Below are 16,826 nucleotides of genomic sequence, written 5' to 3'. Positions count from 1 at the left end.
GTTTGGTCTTCCATTAGGTGCAGAGTCTGTCTCCCAGTTAATGGCAGGGTAGTTAAAATCCCCCATTACAGTTGCCACTTCCTTCATACCTTAGTTAACTGATTAACAAAAGGTTCATTATTTTGTTGGGTGGCCTATACTAGTATATGCCTATGTAAATGTTCTTTTTTCCTGAAATATACAGTATATTGTGGTGGGAAACTCTGCCAATATATGCTTGCATGCAATGTTGCAGTTCAAATAAGAAAGGATGGCACTTTCATCATGACATTCACTCCCAAATAGGTTAGTGTTTCATGGCAAGGATAGCCGCAAGGATGAACTAACATAATAGTAGAAATGAAAAGGAAGTTCCTTTGGGTTCAAAACACATGCTAAGGGGAGTTGATGATGTCAAAAGGTAGGGAGAAGATAGAAAATAATGAAAGATTACTTCTATTTTTTAAAGAAAAGATTAATGAAGCATATAACAACTTATTAAAGAAATCCCAAGACACTAAAAAGCTTGGCAGAACAAACACCAACCCTAAGAGAAAGCTTTCTCAAACAACAGAAGTATTTGGAAGCAAAACCACTGCATTTAGTAAGGCTTCTTCTCTGCAAACTGGGGAGGTCCAGGACAACTTGCTGCAGCCAACTTGCCATGGAACAATTTAGTGCTGTATTAATCATTTCATTCAGTTACTTTTATTATTGGTGACCATACTTTCATCAAAATGATTGTAACTCTTTTGTTTCTGGATTCACTTTATTTTACTATTAATGGCCACTGCTACATTGAAATTAATTTAAAGTTTGTATTTGTTGAATTGTCCTGTGGTGAATTGTCCCATGGCAAGTTGGTTGTGGTGAATTGGCCATTGTCCCATTCCAAACTGTGGTGTAAATTTCAATGCATTTTCTGCCTGGATTTCTCACTTTCTCCATCTCTTTTCTGACACATTTTCTGACATTATATTCATGGTTCATTCCGTGCTGATACACAAATGTGCTTTTTCAACTTTTCTCTTCTTGAAGAACCAGTTTGTTCCCAATGGAGCTTTGAAGGACTTGCCCGGCTATCAGAATTCCAGGTTTGGGTCCTGCATTGCCACTGTACCTGACTTGAACCAGGATTCTTACAGCGATGTAGTTGTGGGAGCACCTCTGGAGGATGAGCATCAGGGAGCTCTGTACATCTTCCATGGTTATCGGGAAAATCTGATCCGGAGATATAAGCAGGTACACATTCTCTTTAAGCTATAATAAGAAAAGGCAGAGAAGGGGTGATGGTTGGGGCCCACATTGCCTTTTGGGCTTGAATGAAATTCCATTTGATTAATCCAATATATCTAACCTTGTTAAATCTCTGCATGTAATAATTTTGTTCTAGTGACTATTATTCATATCACTTTGGGGTGGGGATCCAAGGGGTTTGCCCTTCTAGACTGTCTCAGCTGGTTCACCCCGCAGTAGAGAACAGACTATTGTTATGATTGTGAGACTTGACTAGAGAATTAATGCAGCAGCAGTGGATCTCTTCATGTATTTCCTAGAAACCAGTTAGTTAGGAAAGGACACGTCTGCAGCTCATTGGTGCTCCTCAACTAACTGCCAGCACTGGCACTCTGAGTGAATTATGCCATCAGTGCCTTAAACCTGCACAGGAAATACCAGGAGTGCGCTACTTAGAACCAGTCACTTAGCAACCATTCAAAGTTACAATGGAACCCACCAAAAGCTGCCGGCCATCTTATTTCAAAGTTATAACAGCTGCATCCTTCTGCAATCATGTGATCACATTTTGGGTGCTCAGCAACCAGCTTACTTTTATGACCGTTCACAGCATCCTGCAGTCATGTGACTGCAATTTTTAATGTTTTTTTTCAATTTCCAACAAAAAGAAAAAAAACATTTGAGAAAATTCATTTGCTGAAGATTGCCATGTTCACTTAACAATCTCCACAAAAACTGCTGAAAAATTGGGTCTAGACACATTGATCCATTTAACAACCACCACAACTACTTCCAGGCTTAGTTATGCCCATAACTACCTGCATTTACATTTTCTCACATTGGCAATATAATTCGGTACCCAGTTCACCTCTTGTAGATGAGGTAATCTAGTTAAGCAGGTGGATGAGCTCTGATCTCTGCATCTTTGTTTGTTGCATCCACTGATATGACACACAAATAGTGTTCAAACAGGGTTTGCCAGTGTATGATAGTACTTCCGGAAGAAATAAAAAGCCTGAAAACAAAGACCTGACTATTCGAAACAGCCATCGTGCTGATCTCGTTCTATGCATGCAGAGGAAATGTTGCATGCAGAAGACTGAAGGGTTTCAAACAACATATTTTGGCCAGTCCTGGGCAGCGATGGTGGAATGAGGACTTTTCCAAATTTGCACAGCTCATAACAGGCCACAGTTGAAAATTAAATCACATCTTTGTTGCTCTGGAGGTACCAGCAGAACACATCTACCTGCCTGGAAAGTAGCAAAATAAAATGCACTGTCTCAAAGAGCTGGATTAGCCATACACAGGCTAAAAAGCACAACAGCTACACTGTAATGGACAGACTTGCAGCGTCCGCTCATTTTCAGATCACAGGGAACCCATGCAGAAAAAAAATCAGAAAAAGGCTCTATGTTGCATATGAAAATGTCACAATGCAGCTCACTTGTAGCCTACAGAAACCATTTTTTACAACATTTACAACAACAAAGCAGCAGGACAGAAGATGAGTTGCAACACACGAGAATTCCCACCGCTGCAACTGATAGTACTATGAGGGGTGCAAAGTTCAAAAAATGACGTCTCTCTTCTTCAGTGATTATCTCTTGCTAACAGCTGCCCGACCGACACCAGTGCCCTTCTGCGGGCACATGAATGCTGCAGACGAGCCTCTGGAAAGAAACTCTTTGCGGAGCTCCCAGGTCCTTTAACTGCAGAGCAGGATTAATGTTCTCAGTGTCAAAGATTAGAGTACCAAATCTTGGGAACAGAGATAGGAGCCCTGCAAGCCCCCTTTATGAGGGTGCCCCTTGAGGCAGACTTCGTTGAAGCTTTGAGTCCCTCTTTCCCATCTGGTTGGGGGTATCTCTTACCCAAGCCAGTCAGCCCCCCCTCTCTTTGTAATATATTTTATTGATTTTTTTTTAAAAAAAACATAAATCACAATAATTGGTGAACAGTCTGTTGTCTGGGTTACATTTGTAAAACAATCATTAACAATTGATTTCTATAATCCATAATACACATAATGGTTTTAGTTGATTTCCTTACAGTCCTTATTTTAATTTGTTTCTCCCATCAAATTCTAAGTATTCTTACTGGTTAAGATTTTCTCAAAAATTAATTACATTTAAAAATTTAACTCTATTTTTCCATATGAATCATCTCACACTTTTACTTTTCTTAAGGAATAGATAGAACAATGGGAAAAAAGAAAGGAGAGCAAGAGTAAAGAAACATAAAAAATAACATACTACTTAAAATATATATCCCTCCTAAGCTAATATATATTTATTTCCTAAATTTCTTACTCTTTTTAACCATAATTAAAAATATGATTAATCTTTAAACAATCCATTTAATACATCTAGTCATCTAGTCCTTTGACTCTTATTCAAAACATTTTTATTCATTATAATTTTCTTAAACTCAATCACATTGAAGTATCTAAAACATTTCCTTTAAGTCATTTCAACTTTTTTATATTACTCATATCAACAAAGAGAAAAGCATACTATATATTTAGGGAATTCATCCCTCTTAGAATGACATATATGTTCCAAAACCTTTCTATTTCTTTAACTATATTCAAACAAATGTTTCTTTTTTAAGTATTCTCTCTGATAAGTCCCATCATCTATTTTCTTGGTTACCACTTTAGTCTTTTTCCTTTGCCCAGTATCTTTCTTAATCAATTGATTTTACTGATTCAAAAAGTTTTTCCGTATGTTCGTAAATGTTGCTATAGATATAAAAAGTAAATCAGGTGTCTTTGTATGGGACTTCTGCCTTTCCATGTTTGTTGAAAATCTTTGTCTTTCTCTCCGCTTCTCTTCTCATTTCTTTTCTCTCCGATGTTCCTGACATCTCTACAGTCCATTTTATCCAATCTGTTTTCTTGTCCTCAGATTTATTTTGCAGTCTTAAGGGATATGTTGTTTTTTCCAATTCTTGTGATTTCCCCCCACTAGGATTAAATCATGTTTCCTTGTTTTGTTAAGTTCCATCTTTAAGTCTCTATTCTCAATTCTATATCCATTTATCTGTTTTATCTGCTCCTTTTCTGTTGTTGTTTTTCGGGAATTTTTTTGTTGTTGAGTTAACTTAGAAATACTGTAGACTGATTTATATTTTCAAAGTTATTTTGGATTTCTTTGTGGTTTAAAGTCATTGTTGTTTGAAGTAGTTGCAGTATACTATATATCTCCTACTGTGAAATATTTATGTTTTCTTGAACTGTTCTTTCTACATGTCTCTGATCCATGATGGCCAAGAATTTGAGTTTTTCTTTCTTTCTTTTCTCTGCAATTAAGTAGATATTTGTAATCTAAATAGTTCAAAAAAGATTTTTTTTTCCTGAAATTTATAATTCTCTCTTTGTCTACAGCCCAGATTATTGTCTTTTTTTGTCACAGCTGTTCTTTGTTGTTAAAACTTTGAAGGTCACAAACACAGATTGGCTTTTCCCAGGTTTTGCAAAGTCTTATATTGCAGTCATAGCTGTCACAGTCTTCATCCACCACTAGGTGTCAGCAACTATTTGTTTTTCACTTCTATATGTTTTGATCCTCCATTAAAAGAATAATTAACCGCTTCTGTTAGTATAAGGGTGGGGCGGAAATTCCCCTCCTTCCCTTTCGGAGGTATTTTGCTTCTTGTGGATCTTTTCCAGGAAATTAAATGTAGAATAGAAAAGAGAAGATTGAATTCCTCACCCAGTTTCAAACAAGCTGTTCACAGTTGTGCTGGTTAGTGCTTTTGGACTTAAGTTGCTAGTAGCTTGGGCTGGTCGACGCAATATGCCAGCCTTTCTCCTGTTGGGTTAGAAGGCTTTCCCCAAATCGAATGGAATGGCCACTGCCATTCCAGAATCGCTGGAGCACCCTTCCTTCTTTGACGCCTCTCCAGGGCAACTTAGACCCATTTAGGGTCCCCAGGCAGGGCAAAATTAGACGTGGGTGTTCAGAGAATCTGCAAGCCCGTGACCGGTTGCTACCGCACAAAACCGGAAGTCTCAGTCAGGCACTTTCTCATCTTCAGATCATTTGTGTTTAAATATGCTTCTCCTTTCCTCTTGTTGTTTTCCAAATGAGTCCTAGGCTGGCACCAAAACCAATAAAGACCACCAGACACGAAGAATAGCATTTTCAGCTTCTTTTATTGGAGTATACCAGCAAAAGGTTCTTAGCAGTTAAAGGAGCCAGGACCCCGAACAATAGACAAGCGCAAATTTTATACAGTTATGATTAAGGAAGTTAACAGCCTAAGAATCACTCATTGGTTTCTTGACACATGTTTCTTTTGATTGGATTCTTCTACTTTACCCTCCTTCTTTATACACTACATGTTTATATTAATAAGCTTTCTTATCAAAAGGGGTGTGTGTTTTACTATTATAATAAGCTAAAGCCGTGGTGGCGAACCCATGGCACGTGTGCCACAGGTGGCACGCAGAGCCCTCTCTGGGGCACGCGTGCCGTTGACCCAGTCCTTGGCCTTCAGCTGGGTTTTATAAAACCTTTTCGCTTTAGGCCTCCACCGCCATGTGCAAAAAAAAAAGGTTCAATCAATCAATCAATTTCAACTTCTCATGGGGAAAAAAAGGTCTCGCAAAGTTGGAACTGATTGATTGAACATTTTAGTCCCACCCAGTCTGCCGTTACCACCACAGCCCACCCAACGGGCAAAACCCACCCAAAGGGCCACGCCCACCCGGCACCCGACGATACATAAGTGGGTTTGGGGTTGCAGTTTGGGCACTCGGTCTCTAAAAGGTTCACCATCACTGAGCTAAAGGTTAGCAAAGTTTATATATCTATGAGCTTTAGCTAGCCTCCTTCTAGCATGGCCTTCTAACTTGTACTTTTTTGTTGCTAGGCAGTTGTGTCCTACCAGTCGTTATACTCATTGCAGCTGCACCTTTCTGACTTGGCAATTCCTTTAACAAACTTTCCTAATTCCAGCCTGAGACCATTACTCTCAGGCACATCACAATCTCTCACATCGGTAATGGCGTCTTCAGACTATTTCAGACTTGTGCTCCAACTGTATTCCATCAAGTACTTGTAAATAACAATGTTGCAAAGGAATCTAGGACTGGATTATCAATTTTTCTGAATAGGCCTAAATGCCCCAAAGAGGAACAAGTGGCAGGTTTGTTGCCAGGAGCATGTTAGTTGTTCCTAGATATTCCTGGCCCATTACACATCTATATCCCACAGCAATATATATTTGTCAGCACAGAAGAATATTTGTGAGATTTACAGTGTGCCTCTTCTCTCCCTATTGTTCTCCACAACAATAATACTGTTGGATAGTTTGGGATATGTTGATACCAATTGACCTAGAGTTACCCAGCAAGCTTCCATAACAGTGGCTGATTTTGAACCTGAGGCTCAAAAATCACAGGAGGCCTGAAACCCCTTTGTGTTCCACCCAGTGGTGGGATTCAAATATGTGAACAACTGGTTCTCTGTGTGGATGCCACTTCCGGAAGTCCATTCTGGGCCTGGGCAACAAAAAAATTAGCTACCATTTTGCCAAAGTGGTGCAAACCAGCTAAATCCCACTACTGGTTCCACCCCATTGTAATTTACCAGATTAGAACTGTGGAATGTAACAGAAGAGAGAATTGTTAAATACAGGGAGAGTAACTTAAATTGATGCAAACTTGTTTTTTTTCATGGCCCCACCCAACTAGTTTTTCAAGAACAATCTTCTCTCACTCGTCTAGGGACTCTGGGAACTGAAGTCAAGCAATGGGCCTTGTACACATGTAAACACAGAGATATAATTTGAGTACACATGCTTGTTAAAATATATAATTGCTTTTGCACAGCTGTGTTTAAAGAAAATTATTTTTCCTTGGTCTTCCAGAGAATTGCAGCTGCTGATCTTTCTCCTGGCTTTATGTATTTTGGGAGCAGCATCCATGGAAACCTGGATATGAATGAAGACAAGCTGGTGGATCTTGCTGTGGGCTCCCGTGGAAGTGCTGTCCTATTATGGTTGGTCATATCAGATTTAAGACTGGTTGAGATATCTTTTGTTCAGAGTGAAATTGGGGGGAAAGGAGGAAGGGATCAGACCCTTACTAATAGCCCAAATTAGTAGGTGTCCATTATTAGGAGCCTAGGGAGTGTGAGCCCAAGCACTGATATTTTATTTTTTAAAAAATATATTTTATTGATTTTTTAAAAATAACAGTCTTTAGTCTTTGGTCAACAGCGTGTTGTTTGGATTCATATATTTAAAAACAATCAATAATTAATTCCTATAATTCCATAATTAATATATTAGTTAATAATATATTTTTGATATATATTCTTTGTCTTCTTCCAGTAGTATTCTCCTTTATCAATATTAAGCGAATATAATTCTTAAAATTTTTGATACATACAAGGTGGGATATAAACATTTTTCTTGTATTTGTACAAATAACAATAACATCCAGATATAACATCTTTTTTGATCGGCTTATATTTCAATTTTATTTGTAACTTATTTAGTCACTATATGTCCTGTTTTCAAGATTCTTATTTAAGCTTTATTTCCCCTCAGTATTCAGTCATAATTTTCTCAATGTTAATTACCTTTAAATATCCAAACTTTTTATTCACATTTACCATCCCAATATTTTTATATTTCATATATTATAAAAAATACTATACTACTTATCCCTCTTACTGTAGGGCCCCTTTATATCCATAATTTATCTATTCTTTTAACCATATTCAAACAAGTGTTTAATAATATAGTACTCCATCTGGTAAATCGAATCAAATCTCTCAAATCTAACTCTAGCCTTCTTCTTTCGCCATCTAGCTTTCTAAGTCAGTATTTTCCTCTTGCCAGGGGATTCTTCTGGTATTTTTGTAAGTATTGTTGGGAATAGGAAAGACAGGTTAAATAGAATGTACATTTTTTGTCTTCCAAATTCTAATGATTCTCCTGGCAGCTCTATAATCCATTTTAGATTTTCTTTCTTATCCTCAAGTTTGTTTGGAAGTCCTGAAAGATAAAATATATTTTCTGTGTTCATTGTTGTGGCAAAGTTTGCAGATTTTCTTTTGTTTGTATTAAGCAGTGGTTCTCTTCATTCGTAGCTTACCTATTTGGATCACTTTCCTGTTGTTTATGTTCTGTTATCTGATTTGTTTGTTCATTCTTTATTGTTGTTTTCTGAGAGTTTTAATTGTAAGTTTAGGTTGAAGATGCTCATTTATGTCATCAAAGTTGTTTTTAATCTCACCATGGTTTGAAACAATTGTCATTTGAATCTGTCACAGCATTACATAGATTTCCTCCTGGAAAGTATTTGCCTTGCCTTGGAGTGTAGGTCCTGCAGATGTCTGATGTCCCGGGCTGGGGACTTCAGAAGGGGATATTAGGTGTGGTTTCCTGTCACTTTTAGATAGGTATGCAACATTTTAATTTATTTATTTATTTTAATTCCAATTATATCCCGCCCTTCTCCGAAGACTCAGGGCAGCTTACAAGCTTAGCAGTAGCCTTCATTCTATGTATATGTCTGCTTATTAGGGTCCATTTTGTCTCCCCCCCTCCAGATAGTCTTTCACTTACCAGTGTGGTGTGTGGTGATTGGATTAATATGTGTATGGATGAATGTGCACAGTGTAGTGCAAGGGGCTAAAATAGCCTACTCACGTATAGAGCTGTTAAACATCAGGCTTGCAAGGCAACCTGAAATTACTAGTGATTTTCAGCAGTCACAAAACATACTGAACTGCATAGCGAGGCCTCCAGGATCTCCATGGATTGTCTTCAGGCTGGGGAGGAGATGACGTAAGCGAAAGAGAAAGGAACGAAAGCAAAAATGTGGCTGCAGGGCTGGGATTCTGACTAGACTTCGAAGGCAGCCTTTTAGACCAACATTGCTGAGCCTTTTTCTAAGCAATGCCAGATCCCTCGTCCATAAAATTGACGAATTACAGTTGCAGTTAGCAGAAAGCAGACCTCTCCAGGAATGTTGTGTGATCTGGCTACATTCAGAGATACCGAATGAAGCTGTGGAGTTGATAAGCCGAGTTTTTCACCACTCTGACAGAGATAAATGCTCTGGGAAGGGTAAAGGAGGAGGACTGTGTGTGTACATACACTGTGAATGGTGTGTTAAAAGCAGATTGGTATACACGTATTGCTCCCCAGATGTGGAACTGATGACTGTTATATGTAGGCCTTTCTATCTGCCTAGAGAAATTACTGTGGTAATTATTATAGCTGTTTATGTTCCACCTGATGCCAATGTCAACATGGCACTTTCTAAGCTGTATGACGTCATCACCAGGCAGCAGCAAACTCACCCAGAGGGTGCTCTTGTCGTGGCTGGGGACTTCAATCAAGCTTGTCTGAAGACAGTTCTCCCTAAGTTTGTACAGTATGTGCAAGTTTCCACCAGAGGGAAGAACACTTTGGACCATGTGTATTCCAATCTGAAACAGGCATACAGAGCTTTCCCTCTTCCCCACCTGGGTACATCTGACCATCTTTCACTCCTGTTGTGCCCAAAGTATGTTCCTCTCAGGAAAAGGACTCAGGCAGTCACAAAAAGGGTCAGAACCTGGCCAGTGGGTGCTCTCAGTCAGTTGCAGGACTGCTTTGAAACCACTGACTGGAGTATATTTGAAGAACAAGATCTAAATTCATATACAGATGCCGTACTCTCTTATATTAGAACATGCACTGATAGTGTAACAACGGATAAGTGCATTAGAGTTTACAGAAACTGTAAACCCTGGATGACTGCAGAGATACGAACACTCCTGAGAGCCCGGGATTCTGCCTTTAAGGCGGGGGACAGGGACAGATACAGAGAGGCCAGGGCAAATCTCAGAAGAGGCATTAGGATGGCAAAACAACAATACAAACAAAAGGTGGAGAACCATTTAGCGAACAACGATCCAAGGCAAGTATGGCAGGGACTTCAGCACTTAACCAACTATAAGGGCAGCATGAGGAGCATGGTAAACACCGATGCCTCGTTGGCTGAGGAGCTGAATATCTTCTTCGCCCGCTACGAGGTTAAAAGACCAGACCCCGTAGCCTTTGCTGGCCGGCCTTCTGACTCTCAGCCACTCACCCTGTGTGAACACCAAGTGAGAGCTGTATTGTTGTGACTCAGGGCCAGCCTGTGGGTCCGACAGCCGGGTCCGATGTATCGGAGGACTCAGATGAGGGGGAGGAGGGAGACGAACCGGCTGATGATGGTTTGGAGGCTTTGCAGAGTCCTCAGCCGGGGACCTCTTCTCAGCTGCGTGAGCCCGAGAGTGCGGAGGATGATGACCCACAGCTGGCCCTGTTCAAGGACGCCCGACGCAGGAGGCAGTCGAGCAGGAACAAACAAAGAAAGGTTATGGGACTCCTCGGGAGGAGGCACAGGGAGACCACGCCCTGAGCTCTCTATAAAAGGAGTGTTTGGGGAGGGGCTGGTTGCTGAAAGCAACTTTTCCGCTTGAGAAGACAAGCTCTAGTGTTTTTGTTAACTGCGTAATTAAATCTTGGCAGAAGCCTTTTAGCCTTGGACGCTCTCCAGTCTCTTCTTTTTGAATAGGGGTTTGTTAGAAGAGGGCTGGTTCAGAACATGTATTGAAGGCTGTGAATCCCAGCAAAGCCGCAGGCCCAGATGGGGTGCTGGGAATAGTGGTCAGGAATTGTGCCGATCAATTAGCAGGGGTCCTGACAAGGATTTTTAACATCTCCTTGCAAACGGCATGTGTACCATCGTGCTTGAAAGCAGCTACCATTGTCCCAGTCCCCAAGAAAACTGCAGTTGAGTGCCTGAATTACTACAGACCTATTGCATTAACGTCTGTAGTCATGAAATGCTTCGAAAGATTGGTTTTCCAACATCTTAGGACATGCCTCCCACTGGACTTTGATAAACATCAATTTGCCTACAGGGGAAATAGGTCGACAGACGATGCCATAGCTACTGCTTTACACTCTGTAGCAAGTCATCTCGAGAAGCCTGGAAGTTACGTCAGGATGCTTTTTGTTGACTACAGCTCGGCTTTCAACACCATTTTGCTGAGCATTCTCTTTTTTTTTTTTTTTTAATTTTTTTTATTAAATTTATTATTTAAAAACATTGGACACAGTACCAGCGAGCTGACAAACCTTTTTGTCTACAATGTTTAAATATATATATATATACATGTATATATGTACATCAAAAATACACTTAAATACACTTAGATTACAAATCGGTGAAATACCACAATATTTAAAACAGTGAGCTAGTCTGTAAAACCTAATAGAGACCTTTCTTTTTATCCATCCAAAGATACAATTTGTTCCAAATTCTATAATAGTCTGATTGATCTTTATTCTTTAATTCCAAAGTTAATCTGTCCATTTCAGCGCAATCCCAAATTTTCCTAATAACCTCTTTTTGTCCTGGGATCTCATTCTTTTTCCATTTTTGCGCAAATGATATTCTAGCTGCTGTGATAATATGGATCGTTAAGTATAGCACATCTTTAGGATATTTCTCTTTCGTGATTCCCAACAAGAAAAGTTCTGGACTAAACTCCAGATCTTGTTTCAATATTTCTTTCAGCCAAATCCAAATCATTCTCCAAAATTTTTGTGTTTTACTGCAAGACCACCACGTGTGGAAGTATGTGCCTATCTCTTCAGAACACTTCCAACATTTGGGAGATACTGTTGTGTACATTTTTGCTAAGCGGGCTGGGGGGAGATGCCATCGGTAAAACATTTTAAATAAATTTTCTTTATACGATGAGGCCAGTGTTATCCTTTTATTCCTATCCCAAATTGTTTGCCAAGTATCTAGGTCGATGTTATGTCCTAAATTGTTAGCCCAGATCAACATGGGGTCTTTCACTTGCTCTTCAAACAGCTTATATCCCAAAAGTAATTTATAAAAATTCCTTATTTGTTTAGAGTCCGGTCCCAATAATATTTTGTCCAATGCTGTTTCAGAGGTATATATCCCCCATTCATTTTTATCCTTCCTAAATCTCGATTGGATTTGTAAGTAGGCCCACCAATCGAGTTTTATACCTTGTAATTCTAGTTCATTCCTAAGTTTCAATTCCCCCTCCTCATTCAGAATATCCTTGTATGAGATTATGTTACCCAAATCAAACAGATTTGGGTAAACTATCGCTTCAAGGGTGGATAGCCAGACCGGTATTTTGGTGTAATTGTGAGATCTAATTTTTTTCCAAGTATTGAGTAGCGCTTGCCTGATCCGGTGTCTTTGAAAATGCGAGAAAAGACCTTGTTTCTCCGTCCATAGGAAAGCATGCCAGCCATATTGCAAATCGTGACCCTCTAAAGTTAATAGTCTTCTATTTCTCAAGATTACCCATTCTCTAATCCAGCTCAGGGCCGCGGCGTGGTAATATAATTCCCAGTCTGGCAATCCAAAACCCCCATTTTCCTTCGTGTCTTGTAAATATTTCAATTTAATTCTTGGTTTTTTCCCCTGCCAAATAAAATTTAGTGATAATTTATCCAAATTTCGAAAAAATTTAGAGTCGAGTTGAATTGGGATATTCTGAAACAGAAACAGGATTTTAGGCAGAATATTCATCTTAATGACAGCGATTCTTCCCAATAATGAGAGTTTTAGGTTTCCCCATCTTTCCAGGTCACCTTTTATTTGATTCACTACACTATCATAATTATCCTTTTTGAGTGAAGTGCATCTAGCCGTAATGTTAATCCCTAAATATTTTATTTTCTTGACTATTTCTATATCCGTGATTTCGGCCAGATTACCTTTTTGTTTATTGGTCATATTTTTAACAATCATCTTGGTCTTATTTCTATTTATTCGCAGTCCGGCAACCTCACCATATTTAGATAATTCTTCCAATAGCTTTGGTCCCGTCTGACATGGATCCTCCATAATAAAAACTAGATCGTCCGCGAAAGCTTGCAATTTAAAGGTTTCCTTTTTAATGGTTAATCCTTTTATCTTTGGGTCGTTTCTTATAGTTCTCGTTAATACTTCAAGAGTCAATATAAACAGCAACGGTGATAAGGGGCAGCCTTGCCGTGTTCCCTTTTGAATTTGAAACTTGCTAGATGCTTTGCTGAGCATTCTCATCGAGAAGCTGACTGACTTGAAATTCTCCCCCGCCATCTGCGATTGGATTCAAGACTTTCTTAGGGATCGGTTACAAACAGTGAGGGTCGGGTCTGCTTTGTCCACCCCCCTGAAGCTTTGCACCGGCATGCCACAGGGCTGTGTGCTTAGCCCCTACCTGTACTCTTTATACACTTATGATTGTGTATCATCTGACCCATCCACTGCAATAATCAAGTTCGCAGATGATATAACTGTGGTGGGTCTTATTACAGGTGGGGATGAGACAGCATAAAGGGCGGAGGTACAAAAACTATCCATATGGTGTAGTAACAACAACTTGCACGTAAACATCGGCAAGACGAAAGAGATGGTGTTAGACTTCCGGAGAAAAAAGGAGGAACCTTCCCCACTTTACATCGGGGAGAACTGTGTAGAGAGAGTTTCCTCCTTTAAATTTCTGGGAGTCTACCTCTGTGAAGATCTGACCTGGAAAGTTAACACAACTCAGGTGGCTAGAAAGGCCCAACAGAGGCTTCACTTTCTTAGGGTCTTGTGGAAGAACAGGGTTGAACAACAGCTAATGACCCTCTTTTACTGGTCTACTATAGAGAGCGTCCTCTCGTATGGTATTGTGGTTTGGTATGCTGGTCTGACAGCCACGGACAGGAAAGTATTACAGAGGGTAGTGAGCACAGCACAAGACATTGTGGGCTGTTCCCTGACACCACTGGATGACATCGCCAGGGCTCGTTGCCTTGGAAGAGTGAAGAAGATTCTCAGGGATGACTCACACCCTGGACGGTATCTCTTTACTCTCCTACCATCCGGTAGGAGATATAGGAACATAGCCAGCCGTACCAACAGGGTGAAAAATAGCTTTTATCCGTGGGCTGTTAGGCTTTTTTTTAGGCTTTTAAATGGGACATAATCTTATGCAGAATTGACTTGGGAGGCCGATGTGTGGTGTAGTTGGTTCACATAGTGTGGTGGGATGGAGGGTTTGTTGTCACTGTGTGTTGGGGGGAGAGAGCACGGGGGGAGGCTCAGCTAATCTCAATGTACACATATTGTACTTTGACAATAAAGGTTTATTTATCTGAACTTAGAAATCACAAGTCAGTAAGTATTTATAATCCCAGAAAGTCAGCAGTTTTTAAAACAAATGTAGTGCTCACTCTGTAGTAGATAGCTCTGTGTATGTTCTTTCTTCTGTTCTCAGCTGTTTTTATTTGGCTAAAAGTCACTGAGGTTCAAAGGAACAAGTTTTTCTATATTTCTGTGCGTCTTGCCAATTTCTGAGTCAATGCAGCTGTAGTTTTATACTCTAATCCTCCACTAGATGTCAGTAGTTATTCATTTTCCAACTTTTAAGACAAAGATTTATTTTCTTATAATTTCATCAATACTCTTTCAGATGTAAGATCTTAACAGTTTTCACAATTTTCAGATTTATCTAATATTATAGTTTTGTAGTATTATTAACCATTTCAATATATATCTGTTCCCCATAAACATTAATTCGCCCCTTCTGTCTGTGGAAGGGTGAGGGTGTGATCCCATCCCTTCTCACTTTTGGAGGATTTTTTGCTTCTTGGGAATCTTTTCCAGGAAATCAGTTACATAATAGGAGAGAGAAGATAAATATTCACACCCAGTTCCAAGCACGCTGTTCACAGTTGTTCTGGTTAGTGCTTTTGGACTTCAGCTGCCGGTAGCTTGGGCTAGTCACCGAGGTGTGGCTAGCCTTTCTCTTGTCAGATTGGAGAGCTTCCCCCAGATCAAATGAATCAACCGCCATTGTTCTGCAATCAGCGGGGGGGCTTGCTTCTTTGTCACCTCTCCGGGGTGACTTTAGACCCATTTTAGGGTCCCCTGGCGAAACCAGCTGTGGGGTGTGGAGCTCTGCAATCCCTCGGCCGTGTTGCTACAACGGAAGACTGGAAGTCCCTCAAGCACTGATGTTTTAGATCAGGAGTGTCAAACTACCGGCCTGCGGGTCAGTTTCATCATAATGAAGCTGTGCCCACCCCATTGCTGGCAATGCAAAAAGAGTTGGGATATGTTGCAACACATTATGTGATGTGGTGAGTTTGACACTTGTGTTTTAGATCTATGCTCCTCCTGGCTTGTGAAAACTTCCTGAGCGATGACATGTGGATGGCTTCTGACGGTGTTTAATGCTTCCTGTGGGAGGGGTGTAACCTAGCATTTTAAGGAAGCTCTTTGGAAGAAGCCATTGTTAGACCCTATTGGATTATTTCACCCTCTCTCCAATCTTCCCTTTCTGGGGAAGGCTTTTGAAAATTTGGCTGCATGGCAGCTCCAGAGGTTCCTGGAGGAAATGGATTATCTAGACTAGTGGTCCTCAATTTTTCTGCCTCTGCAGATCGGCAGTGATGATGGAGGAGGAGAGGGGATGGTTTCCCGTGTGCGCCTGCTGCTTGTGCAAATGGAGCTTTGCGCACTTGTGTGCTTGCCCATCGCTTGCGTGGCCCAGTTCCTGACGGTCCATGGCCCGGTACCAGGCTACTGGCCAGGGGTTGGGGACCCCTGATCTAGACCCTTTCCAGTCAGGGTTCAGGCCTGATTATAGGATGGTAACAGTATTGGTTGTGCTTTTTGATGATCTCTGGTGGGAGCAGGATAAGGGTACTGTGTCCATTCTCACTCCACTGACCTCTCGGTGGCCTTCAACACCATTGACCGTGGTGTACTTCTGGAGTGGTTTTGGGGGTTGGAAGTGGGGGCTCAGGGTTGTCTTGGTTCACTTCCTTTTTCTGTGGCTGCTCTCAGTCAGCGAAAGGAAGGAAGAGGTCTAAACCTAATCCCTTTGAGGACCCCACAGTACTTAGCACTTTCTCCACTTCTGTTTAACATCTACAGTATATGAAGCTGCTAGGTGAGAACATCCTCCACCATAGGCTGAGATATCATCAATATGCTGATGACTCCCAGCTATATGTCTTGGTCCAAGCTGAGTTAAGTGCTGCCATGACCTCTCTCTCTCAGTGCTTGGAGGCTGTTAAGGGCTGGATGGGGAGCAATGGCAAGATGGAATGGCTCTGGGTTTGGGGTTCCTTGGTCCATGGAGAATTGCCATCTCTGGCCTTGAATGGGGCGACACTGCCCTAGACAGACCGAGTACATAATCTGGGGTTTTTCCTGGAGTCACGACTTTTGCACGAGCAGCAGGTTGCAGTCGTGGCCAGGAGGGCCTTGACACAACTGCAGGTTGTACACCAGTTACTCCCTTTCCTGGACTAACAATCCCTGCTCTAGTCACCTCCTGTCTTGACTATTGCAATGTGCCCTACATGGGGCTGCCCTTGAGAAATAGCCAGAAGCTTCAATTGGCTCAAAATGCAGGGGCCTGCATGGTTTTGTGCAGGCCTAGATGTGCACCTATGTCATATCTCCTTTAATCTTCTTTAAACACCTTTTCCCAGCTGCAAATGTTAGCCAGATGATCCCAGAAAGCACACAGCTGCAGCAAGGAAGTTTTCCCCCCTGTAATGCATTTCTGGAGTGG

At 40.8% G+C, this 16,826-nt stretch overlaps 1 protein-coding gene across 1 annotated transcript in view; it reads left to right on the top strand.

The window, feature by feature from the left end:
* The window catches only part of ITGA11 (integrin subunit alpha 11), a gene marked incomplete at its 5' end in the record, with an annotated part of 172,876 nt that overhangs the window by 103,092 nt on the left and 52,958 nt on the right, over nucleotides 1-16,826 (top strand). Inside the window, 2 exons of the mRNA XM_083371097.1 lie at nucleotides 1,018-1,221; nucleotides 7,093-7,223. Coding sequence (XP_083227223.1) covers nucleotides 1,018-1,221; nucleotides 7,093-7,223 — 335 coding nt within the window. The remainder of the gene's footprint in view (nucleotides 1-1,017; nucleotides 1,222-7,092; nucleotides 7,224-16,826) is intronic.

This window comes from Vipera ursinii, assembly GCF_947247035.1.
Source record: "Vipera ursinii genome assembly, chromosome: 11".
Lineage (NCBI taxonomy): Eukaryota > Metazoa > Chordata > Lepidosauria > Squamata > Viperidae > Vipera > Vipera ursinii.
This window is presented reverse-complemented; position numbering and strand designations above follow the sequence as displayed.